The sequence below is a fragment of the Silurus meridionalis genome, chromosome 12, assembly GCF_014805685.1.
Source record: "Silurus meridionalis isolate SWU-2019-XX chromosome 12, ASM1480568v1, whole genome shotgun sequence".
Classification (NCBI taxonomy): Eukaryota; Metazoa; Chordata; class Actinopteri; order Siluriformes; family Siluridae; genus Silurus; species Silurus meridionalis.
Window position 1 is genome coordinate 9,180,617 of NC_060895.1, and position 12,547 is coordinate 9,193,163.

Sequence of the window (12,547 nt, forward strand, 5' to 3'; positions counted from 1 at the left end):
TCATGTGTCTGCAAAATTGCTAATTCGATGCCTGCAGCTACTGTAGGGTTTCACATAAAACTAGTGCTCGTTTATCCATCCTTTTGTTCCACACCGTCCTGTCAGGAGCTCATTTAAAGACAAATGGATTAAGAACCCTCAAGAACGGTACAAGCAAGGCTTATGAAAGCTTGGCTCCAGTTCTGTAATTATGGAAAGAGGCCGTCTTGCACATTGGCACCTTAAAGACAGACTAGAAAAGGGAGCAACAGCCATTATGTTCTAAGTGCTTTCACCTTGTATAATAGTGTGATAAATGATACGTCTGCCAGTAGTGGGAAACACTAATTTTCTTTCATCTTACATTTAAAGTATGACATTGGAGCTGCTTGTGAGGGGCTAACACTTTCCCAGGATATGTCCAAACATGTTTGTTTATTTTGGTACAATCTACAATACCTGTTTTTTTTTTCCTTGTCCCACCACTGACGATGGGAATTTCCAATGAAGATAAACTCGGGAGTCTGCCTGGAAATCTTGTGACTGTCCTGTAGCGACAGATGAGTTAAATTAGCAGCCTTTCACATGGTTTCTCTTTAAACACACCCCCAGTTTAGCACAAGACACCAGATGTGACTGCTCCAGCTTTGTTGGAGTCACATCTGGAAATCACTTAAGGAAATTGGTGGGTAAACAAGAAACAGGGAGAAAACTGCAAAGCTTATAGAGTGATGGTTTCAACTACCTTTTTTTTCCCCATTCTATACAGTTAAGGAGACCTTTCACCTATTGCTCGATCTCTCCTGAGACTTTTCTTCATACCTTGTTTTTATTAAAAAGAAAAAACCTCTTCACATGAACAATAGGTGCTGAAAGTGAGTGTGAGGTCTAGTGTAGTTGTTATGGTTAGATGTAATGAGGAATGTGATATATTGTACATGTGCAGTGCAGATGTGCTTGTACAGCTGAGACAGAGACTGAAGCGACACTCGTGCTTCGGTAAGTATGCTTGGATTTGGGTAGACTAACTGTACAAAGGCTATAATAACACCTAATGTGGAGCCATTGTGTCCTTTTGTGCCCTTTGTAGCCCCATTAATAGTAAATTTCCTAATATGTTGCCTATATATCTATCTATCTATCTATCTATCTATCTATCTATCTATCTATCTATATATATATATATATATATATATATATATATATATATATATATATATATAATGAAGACAAAAAATAAATTCTAAACCTTTGTCAACTGTCTTTCACAACCTACCTGCATTCCAAAATATGCTAGAAACCTTAATATAAACTTACATTCCAAAAGGCAGCTTTTTTGTGTCTGTCAAGGTCCAGTATAACTACACTTTTTCTAGAAATGTCATTAAACATCCTTGTCAGTGGCAACTAAAGTATATGAAATTTTTTTCCGCTCAAACCTGCAACATGATCCAAATTTTCAGAAAATCCAGAAAAGCACATTTAGTCATTACTGTGTCTTTATTTACATCATATTGTTGCACTGCCTGATGAGGCCACTTTAAAATGTAATTCTGTTATGCGAATCATTAACAGGCGTTAGTATCCTCATGCTATTAGGTGTCCTCATGTGTGTTATTTCTATGTTAATTCGATGAACAAAAAGCAACAACTTTACTCAATATGGATATTCGTTTAAGAGCAAAATACAACCACGAATACTAAAAAATGGGCTAAAGATGGGCTGAATTTTGATTCGTTTTTGTGAGATTTCTTATTATCAAGGTGGATAAAAATACTCAAAATGAAATAATGTTGAAGCCTTATGCAAGCTGAATCATTTAAAATAATATCTGGATATGAGATTTTAATGCTTCAGTGTTTAGTCATCACTGAATCCTGTCCTCCATTTGTGCCTGTGCTCCAACCGGGCGAAGTGCTCTGACAGAAATACACGTGAGATGATGTTCCTCCTGCCAGGCTGGATCCCACAGACTCAAGCGGTCTCTCAGCACTCACACTACAGATATTTCCATTACATATACAGCACAAGCTTGAATTCATTTTCAAATCTAAATATTGCACTCCCCCTCTCCCATTGTTTTTTCCCCCTTTCTTTCTGGAAGAGTGATTAAAGCTCTTGGTTACAGAGCACATGTTTGAAGTAAGAAGTCTCATGACGATGAAGCTAAATCATTCTTCCGGATCACCGTCTACATCAATGAGTTTTCCAGTTCTTTATTTGACTCAATTGTTCTATGGAACTGATTTAACAGGATGTTGCATAAGACAAAACCGTATTTGTCACCGTGCCGTCACAGTGTTGGTTTAGAACTGCTGTGTCTATTTTACCCGCATATACACAGCCTGCATGTGAACAGCTCTCCATGTGGCATTGTGTACTATGTAAACAGCTCGTCTGTAATTATAGTTAGTTTACTATGGGAGAAACACACACTGAAAATGGACCTGTTGTTGAGAAGTGCTGAATAAGTCTTCTCACTAAGACACTAAGACACTCGGGCTACCTCTCAAAACCCATCCTCCGTGTGATTTCATATAGTTTTACACTGTTTTCACTGCATATTTATTGTAATTGTTTTTTGTTTTTTTTGCGATTTACATGAGATTAAAATTCAACACTTAGGGCGTGCATTGATGTTTTTGCATAATTTTGTTGAATGCAGATTTGTCGGCAAAGATGTTTTTGCTTTTGTATCAGGAAATCTTGTAAGGAGGCCAGGTGATATTTTGTAAGGTCAAATCTCTCTGTGAATTTTCAGGCAGCAATGGACTATATTTCCTAGAATCCATTGCCACTAAGACATTCATTACTGTACAGTTGATTATAATAATCTGTCCCCAATTACACCCACGTAAAGGCTTGTGTTGATGTAATTGGTTCCGGGTTCAGTTTTATGCTGTTTGCTGACTTGTGCCTGTTCTATAAGTTCTCTGACTTCACTTGCCTAATGTTTGACCATGACCTATTTTTAATGAGTTAAATCCAGTATTATTATTATTTTTTTATTTAATTATTAACAGAGATAAGCATGAATACTGTATATAATAACTATAAATATATAATATGCTGAAAATGGTTTTATTTTGCCCAATCTATTAACCTATTTAAAGGATAATGTATAAAAATATGCATTTGCATCTACAACCCATGTCCCTTCTGACAGATATCATCTACAGGTTTTATTAAAGCTATGAAAATATTGCTGTTCCAAAGTGTAATTGTTCAAGTTGTTTGTGTGTACACACTGCAATTTTGAACAATGAAATGAAATTCATTACATCACACTCCACATAATGCTTTTTGAAAATGTAATCCCTTAAAGATCTTATATACTGTATTTAAAGTTTGTAGGCAGAAAGTGATGAAAAGTATTTTGTAAAAAGTTTTTCAGGCTGGTATCTTTAATATATGTCTCTACTGATGAAAACTCTGCACTAACAGCAAGAGCATGTCAATCAGGTTTTCTTTCCAATATGTTTCATGTTTGCATTACACAGTCAATACGAATATGATTACAGTGTTTTATAATAGATTTGCTTACAGAATACTGCAATCATGATATTGGGTTATATGGGAAAATTAAGTGCAAAGTTTTGTACTGGCTATAGCTCATTATTATTAATTTAATCCCAGTTAGAATACAATGAGCCACTGCAAGACAATTAAAAACACCCAAAACAACCATTATTGAGTGATTTCTATATGTCTGGATTTAAACCCAAATGAAATGTAATACTTCAAACAAGAGCTGTTTGATCTTGCTTTAAAAAAAAAAGTGAAAAAGACTCAGAAATGCTTTTAGTGAGCGCTGGCTTGGTTGGCGTTGACCTTTTTCTCATCCAGCACAAACAAAGGCTACACCCATGTTTCATTTTATTTACTTTCTTTTCCTAAAGTGAATACACAGAACTCAGACGCTTTCTTGCGGTCTATTTTTCTGTCATATTTGTGGCATGGCTAAGTTATGTGTAAATATAAAGACTAAACCCTAAACAATCGTATGAACACGACGCCACGACATATTCAAAGTATAATCCAGCCCTTAATCAACCTTGTTTTGTGCGAATTTGGCATTAACACTTTTTGACCCCTCATCTCTGTGTATAGTGCGGTTGCCACCATGAAAGTCTTCCAATTTCATTAACCACTTTTTTCTGATCACAAATGTGTTGACTCCACACCCTGAATGGGACATTGGTCCAGTCACACCTTAAAATACTGTACCTTGGATTAAAAAGTAGGTCTTTGAAATTGTGTGGGCAAGTATAATTTTGTATGCTCTCCAATGGTGCTAATAAAAAAGGGTCTACCCAAATGGTGGGAATTTGAGAGTTTAATACCAAGCAATGCTGAATCTGTGACTAGGGGTCCAAAAATGTTTTGAAAGTTTTACATCTGAATGGGAGGGATCATGTTACTTTCTTCAGAGCAATTCTAATTAATTGTGGTTCTCATGAATGCAGAAGAAGGAAATTAGCACCTTTCTTCAACTGTGTTTAGGTGCCAAGCAGCAATTGATGCCATTTGACCTTGATGTTTGAGTAAGCTAATTAGGACTTAACAAGTGAATCTGTCTGCATGCTGATTGTTTAAAAGTAAATACTCGTATATGCAACATACAACATTTAGCCAGTGGTGGATGAGGTATACCATTCCTGAGCTTAAGGAAAAAGTTAATCAAAAGTACTTACTATTAAATGTACTTAATTATCATAAATAAAAGTACTAATCTATGATAAATATGTTTTAGTAATTTATACAATGCAATGTTTCATTCTTCTGCACCTCAAACCATTTAAGGAGAGCGTTTTCTCTTGTTACAGGGCACAACTGTGGGGGTTGCATTTGTGGCCTTATGACAGGTTCTGTCACTTAATACATTTTATGTTTTTGCTTTAAAAGTAGCAAAGAATAGCATGTTTTTCTGACATGTAGTGGACAAAAAAATAAGATATGCATTAAACTGTAGTGATGTAAATGTTTCCTAAAATAAAAAATACACTGAAATAGTTAACATACTTGAAAAATGTTCTTAAACACAGCAATGACATTAAAATACTTGCAAAATACAGTGTCGATGTCCACCACTCCAATTACAGGCCGCGGCCCGGGTTCGATCCCCGGTCAGGGAACCAACCCCAGCCACTCTTAGTGCCGGTCCCAAGCCCGGATAAATGGGGAGGGTTGCGTTAGAAAGGGCATCCAGCGTAAAAACATGTGCCAGATCAAACATGCGGATGGTCAGCTGTGGCGACCCCTAACGGGAAAAGCCGAAAGAAAGGTGCTACATTGTTTATTGCTGATGTTATGGGCAGCCATGTTGTTTGAATGCCACTTGATGAGCTTATAGTTAAGGCCACAATCATGAGTTACAGATCAGACATTCCACAATGAACTTTCTTTGGAAATGATCATTTAGGCCCTATAGCTGATTACATCAATAGTTAGAGTAAAAGTAAAAAAAGACGCAGTGGCTGGTGTCTTAGGAAGAAGGCAATTCATGTTATGTTTCAAGCCCCTCACCCCCTTTGTAAATTGATTATCTATTTCGACATGGTAAGAGTAAGATTTTGTGCTGTAAGCTATATTAGTTACATTCTTTTTTTCAGCAGTGCTTCGTTCAGCAAAAAAATTAGCAATATTGTATTTAAAATCATATTCGTATCATCAAATCAATATTCACTGCTACTGATGCAAAAAAAAGAGCCCCCTTTTTTTTTTTAAGCACCGCCAGCAAATATACAGTGCTGTCGGAGATAAAAAGAAAAAAGGTCTTTTATAACGCTATTACACTGTCGCCTTTTTTCTGTGAAACTGAAGCTCCTAAAGCGCTTATGATTTCCTGCTTATTATGGAACAGAAACACAGAATAGGGACAGGACATGTTTGCACATGTCCCACTTAAAATATTGACATAATTATACTGTGCTTTAAACTCACAATTTGCCTACACCAAACATTCATAGCTTACTTATCTACTGCATGCAAAATAATGGCATTAAAACAGAACAGCATGCAGCTGTTAGGACTTTGGACTGTGCTACTTTTCCTCCTTAGGAAAGTTATTTTATCCCGCTGGAAAAATGTGTTAATTCTGGAAATATCATTAAATGCACAATTGGATACTTTTGTTGTGCCATGTGCAAGTATTTACCCTCCTCTTGAACTTTTTTCCATATTTATAGTTTCGTCCTGAAAATTGACTTGTGAATAGGTTGAGAGGATTGCACTGCAACAGGGCCGAATACAATCATGCAATCTCTTTAGTTTTTTTATGCAAAGATAATTTTGCATACTTTTATATATGGGTATTGATTTTCCACTTCCAAACTGATTTTATCTGCATGAAAACCTGTGGTAACTTAGTGGTTTAGGCATTGGACTTTGGATAGAAAGATTGGGAGTTCAAATCTCAGCCACACCAAGTTGCCCCTCCTGGGCCCCTGAGCAAAGCCGTTTAACCCATAGCTGGATAAGGGTGTCTGCAAAATCTCATTGATGTACATGTTTGATAATTTGTTAAGGACATGAGACTTATAATACATGGCCGTATTTTATCTAGCCTTCAGCTGTAGCTCAAATAAAGTTGATGATATCCTAAAAATAATTACAAAGCGACACAGAGTCAGATACACATAAGCAACAATCTTGTACAATCTTTAGAAACATCTATAGAATGAGTTAAAGGCCTCACTGAAAGTGTCACAAACAAGGAAAATTTACTGCAAGCCAAATCGTATGCAGTATGAAAAACTATGTGAAATGACTTAACAAATATGAGATATATAACAATCGAATGGTAAAAGAATAGAGCATGAATAGTTCATGTGATCGCGCTTAGCAACTGCAGCGAAGAGACAATTCTGGCACACAGATTGTGTCAGGAGGCCACTTTTTTAGTTCCACCACAGACCAATAACTTGGCTCTTTTATGGCCATGGAAGTGTTTTAGTGGTTTAAACACTCTGCTGCTATATAAGAAAGACAGCTCGAGGCTGTAGGTCTAACACTGGTGTGTGTATGTATGTGGATGTGTGGGAGTGTGTGGGCATTTTTTATATTTTAATAAGCAGCCAACAGCCCCACACGGATAGGAATATTTGACAGTTTTTTTCCTCCATGTGACTCGACCGCATGAGGAAAACTTTTTTTTTTTACAACTATTTACAAGCTAAAAGAGCCAATGTTGTTTTTTTTCCTGTTCTTTACTTTTATATATTTTATCTTCTCTCTCTGTGTGTGTGTGTGTGTGTGTGTGTGTGTGTGTGTGTGTGTGTGTGTGTGTGTGTGTTTGCCTAATGTCTGTATTAGTTCAGTCCCTAGTTAATCATAAACATAATGTAGCAATGTGTCAAAACACTGACAGGAAAGAATACACACTCTGGTGTACTATGGACATTGAGGACCATGCAGTTTGTGTAATATTTAACATCCCTTTACTTGCTCATATGAAATGGAAAACAGACAGAGAAGTGGAAAAAAGGAATAGTCACATGTTGAAAAAAAGACCTAGGTGATTTTTTTGACTGCAATTTCAGTTGTATGTTTTTTGGCTTTAACAAACCACAAAAGGAAAACTGACCCTTTCCTCACCTGCATTGACCAGAGAACTGGGCAACATGATACTGCTTGATAACATTCATCAAGAGCTGTTGTGTTTACCCTCTCCTCTCCTCTCCTCTCCTCTCCTCTCCTCTCCTCTCCTCTACTCTCCTGTTTATAACAACCCTCCTACATACACACCCCCACTTTCGAGCGGTCTTCTCAGTGGTGGTCTATCCTACCTGGGCCACCCAGTAAGAAGCTCAGCACCTGGAAAGCGGAGCATTTGAGAACAATGATTGAGGCACGTCTTCTCATTCTGAAGCAATTCGCTATTTTTAATATGTCACTTTGATCACCGCAAACATTTCCAGATGTTGCGCTTCATGTGTGCCACTTCCTCCTTTTTCAGTGTTGTCAGATGCTCCCTTGGGGATGTAATAAAAAATAAAGCAGGGGAGACAATTTAATTACCAGTGTTGGCAGACACAATGAATAGGCTACACCACATTCACTTGATAATTTACAGCCTAAATTTTTTTCCAAACGTTTCCACAACCACCATTTTTTTATTCATATATGATATATGTGAATAAATTAAATAAATGAACAGCTTTTTCCAGCCATATGTGATCTTCAATTTATATTGTATATCCACATATATCCAACATCCTACACAATTGTATATGATGTCTTTGGATGTGGTAGTATTGCATTTTCATTTAGTTGAACTAAAAGACCCAAACCTGTTCCAGCATGACGTCCCTGTGCACAAAGACAATATAGGTTGAGTATCCCAAATCTTCCCAGAATAGTGGAGGTTATCATAACAGCTGGGACTAATAACTAATTTTAGCTAATCGGAAAATAAAAAAGCATATCATGAATTTTCCTCTGGGACAAAAAAGTGATATATCGTAAATTAATCTTATTAAGAAACTTTTTACACCTTATTAATCTTATTACACCTTTTATTAATTGATAATTAACGTTCCCTGGTGGTCTAGTGGTTAGGATGCGGTGCTCTCACCGCTGCGGCACGGGTTCGATCCCCGGTCAGGGAACCAACCCCAGCCACTCTTAGTGCCGGTCCCAAGCCCGGATAAATGGGGAGGGTTGCGTTAGAAAAGGGCATCCAGCGTAAAAACATGTGCCAAATCAAACATGCGGAGGATCCGCTGTGGCGACCCCTAACGGGAGAAGCCGAAAGAAAGTTTTATTAATTGATAATTATTTGAATGAATCAATAGGTTGTTTTTTTACATTTGGAAAATTTTATTAAATTTTGAATAACAGCATGGCTCAGATCGTGGTGACTTTTTCACCAACGGAAATCTTTAGGATAGAGGACAGAGTAAAGTCTGGGGAAAAAAAAGGTAGTGAGGGAGTGACCATTTATAGCTGCCATAACGTAAATGACAACAGAAAACTTGTCTTGCAGATGTTCCTCAACATAAAATTGAACTAACAACTATAAAAAGCAAGCAGCATTGTTCATTAGTAAAATAATTCATTAGTAATAACACTTGCTGGTGTAATTGACGGGGAGAGAGCATGCGATACCTCGCACACAGTGAGCACAGACGTTTAATTTAATAAAATATATTTAATGCCATTGGGATCTTATTTTCTTTTCAGTAGCAATGGGATGGGATTTAATCTAACGCATCATGTTGTAGGATTCCAGAGATCTCATGCTGAAATAACTTTTCAGAACATGTCCAAATGAGAACTGAAAGTGCTGGAACAAGTTCTTCATAAAAGATTAAACAATAAATTTAATTAGTACATTAAATCTCACTTTGTATGCAGCTGTAACTTTTTTGCTACAACGGTTAGAGTTGTATACAGAGAGCACATTATTTTAATACTGTGAGTAAATTGAAAGAAACTACTACTCTTATAGGAAAGTAATTAACTTTGGAATGTAACCGTACTGTGAGGAATAAATTTAATTAAAGGACCACAATGATGTCCAATTATTATAAACAGTTTGTCAAAGTGGCATAGGTTTGCAATTACCATGAACAATTTTGCACTCGTGTCCACGGTGAACAGTTTTCAATCCCAACAATGGATAAACTATAATGAATAGACATTGTGTCTTATTCAAATGAGGATAGGTTCCTCCTTTCGAGTCTGATTCTCTCAAGGTTTCATCCTCATATCATCTCATAGGGACTCATTTATGGATTTAATATGTATATTGATAATGTATTTATCTCTTTAAAGCTGCTTTGGACAATTTCCATTCATAAAAAAAATGTATACAATAAAACTGAAGCACCATGGTGTCCTGTCGTGTTGCATCACACTACTCATGTCTTTGATACTTTTCTTTGCACAGCATGATCCTAAGATGGTTTATTCCATGTTGATTTCCTGTGTGTTTTACTGCTTTTAATAAAAAGTTATATAATATGCACGGACCCTGGAAGACCCCAAGTCCTGCATGAATCTGGTCTACGGTGGAGAAAAAGGTTGGGGACTAGGATCAGTGAGAATGGTTGAGGAATCGGTAAGGATGAGTGAGGAATCAGTGAGGATGGTTGAGGAATCGGTGAGGATGAGTGAGGAATCAATGAGGCATCAGTGAGGATGGTTGAGGAATCGGTGAGGAAGAGTGAGGAATCAGTGAGGAATCAGTGAGGAATCAGTGAGGATGGTTAAGGAATCGGTGAGGATGAGTGAGGAATCAGTGAGGATGTCAAGTCAAGTCAAGTCAAGTTTATTTGTATAGCGCTTTTCACAACAGACATTGTCTCAAAGCAGCTTTACACAAATCAACAGTGATGGTGAATGGTGTGAATTTGTCCCTGATGAGCAAGCCGTGGCGACTGTGGCAAGGAAAAACTCCCTTAGATGTTATGAGGAAGAAACCTTGAGAGGAACCAGACTCAAAAGGGGAACAAATCCTCATTTGAGTGACATCAAGAGTTTGATCATAAATCTTTCAACAATACAGAACACTGGAGAGTGAGAACTAACATGAGAACTGGAGTATAAGATTATAAGTGATGTTCTTTCTGCAGTCTTAAACAGTCTATATGGTTAGTAGCTCCTAGTTTTATGAGCTCAGCATTTGTGATCATCACAGATCCAGCATCAGCTTCTCCATGCCAGAGCCTTTAAACACTCCAGGAGGTCCAATGTCAAAACTCCACACATGTAGCGGGATCCAAATGGCACTGGTACGTCTCTAGATGGTTCGGGATGTTTGCGAGTTCGGCATCTACTTCTTCAAAGGTCCGTAATCATCAAGAGGTGGGAGGTGACTGGAGCTGGCCAAACCTCAGGGTGTCTCGGGATGGGTAGAGAAAGAGAAGCAGTGGAGAGGAATTAGCGTAGCTGCTGTTCATGATATTAACAGCACAAGTTGATAATGTGCATGTGATCAGATGTTTAAGGAATCGGTGAGGATGAGTGAGGAATCGGTGAGGATGAGTGAGGAATCAGTGAGGATGATTAAGGAATCGGTGAGGATCGTTGAGGGATCGGTGAGGATGGTTGAGGATTAGGGCACTGCGCCTTTAAGAGATCGCGGCTCTGAAACTTTTGGAGGCCGCTGGAGTGCGGAGTTGCACTTCGGCTTGCTGGAGGAAGTGACGGCTTCTTGGAAGGCGCTTTAAAGTTAAAAGCAGCGAGGAGGAGGAAAAGGAGGCAGAACCAGAAGCTCCATGTGAAGTGAGTGTGAAGCGCAGTCATTCAGTCACTGTGTGTGTGTGTGTGTGTGTGTGCGCAAAGCAGCGCGTGTGCTTATCCCAACTCACTGAGTCAAACTCCGAGATTGTTTTCTTCAACTCTCATGAGACACTGGGTTCGCATGGCGGCCGGATGGTTTCTGTTATAAATCTGACACTCCGCCGCGGGAACATGGACGAGGAGCTTTAAACCCCTGCTGGTTTGTGTATATGGGGGAATTCGGTGGCATGAGGCGAATCGGTTCACCGCCGATTCCTTCGGAGTCGGGTTTGGGGTTTGCGTCTGTGCGCTTTGGGTTTTGAGTGCGCAATTTTCTCGCCCCTCTTTTTTTGGGGGATGATGTCGGCTCGGTTCGTGTCTCCGGGATCATTCAGGGTCATCTTTTTCCTCTGGGCTTCAGTGCTCAGTTTGGGATTGAGCTCCGAGCTGAAAGTCAAGGTTCGACTCCCTGATGGCCGAATCACTGAGGAGCTGCTGGAGGCGGACAGTGAGAGAGACTCCATCACACTGGAGTACAGACAGACTGATGGCACTCTCATTACCTTCGTGGCAGACTTTAAACAGGTGAGATTGGACACACACACACACACACACACACACACACACACACACACACAGTACTTTCCTCACTATTTATGTTGTTGAATTCCTCCATGCCAGAGAAAATGATGGTTCTGTGTTTACTGTTCAGAAGGTTATGGGTTCAATGCCCAGCACTGCCAAGCTGCCAATCTTGGGACATTGTATCATGGGGGGCTCCTGACCCCCATTTTGCAAGAAAGAAAGAATTTCACTGTGCTGCGATGTAGATTTATTTTCATTATGTGTTTATAGAAATTAGATTAGTGGAAGATGCGTGTGAGGCACAATGTAAATGATATCCATATCGTAAAATAATGTATATATGTACATCAAAATTTACAACGTGAAGTGGTATGTATATACAGGTGAAATAAAGAGATGTAAAAGATAAACTAAGCTATCCTACGAATTTTAACATGATACTCGACGACCCGATTCTAACCGTTCATAACAAGACATGATGGTCAGAACAATGAATTGAATACGAGAGTAAATTTTATGTGAATTCTGGAAAGTCGAAAGCTAAACTGTAGAGGTGTTTATAGCACAAGTATATTTGCCTTAAATATTTTTTTTTTTTTTTTTAAGTGTATCGGTATGCTTTTGAAAACAATATATTACAAAAGGTCTTCTATGGAAAGGAACGCATCTGTGATCGGGTTTATGGGTTTCTTTCTGAGAGAGTAGAGACTTTGCTCCTGTAAAACAAAATACCACTGTCTATCATGTACACCATGA

General features: G+C 38.3%; 1 protein-coding gene across 1 annotated transcript in view; it reads left to right on the forward strand.

Moving 5' to 3' along the window:
• Positions 1–11,215: 11,215 nt before the first annotated feature.
• Positions 11,216–12,547, forward strand: part of oafa (OAF homolog a (Drosophila)) — a 29,554-nt gene continuing 28,222 nt past the window's right edge. Inside the window, exon 1 of the mRNA XM_046863311.1 lies at positions 11,216–11,791. Within this exon, the coding sequence (XP_046719267.1) occupies positions 11,564–11,791 (228 nt within the window). The 5' untranslated portion in view covers positions 11,216–11,563. The remainder of the gene's footprint in view (positions 11,792–12,547) is intronic.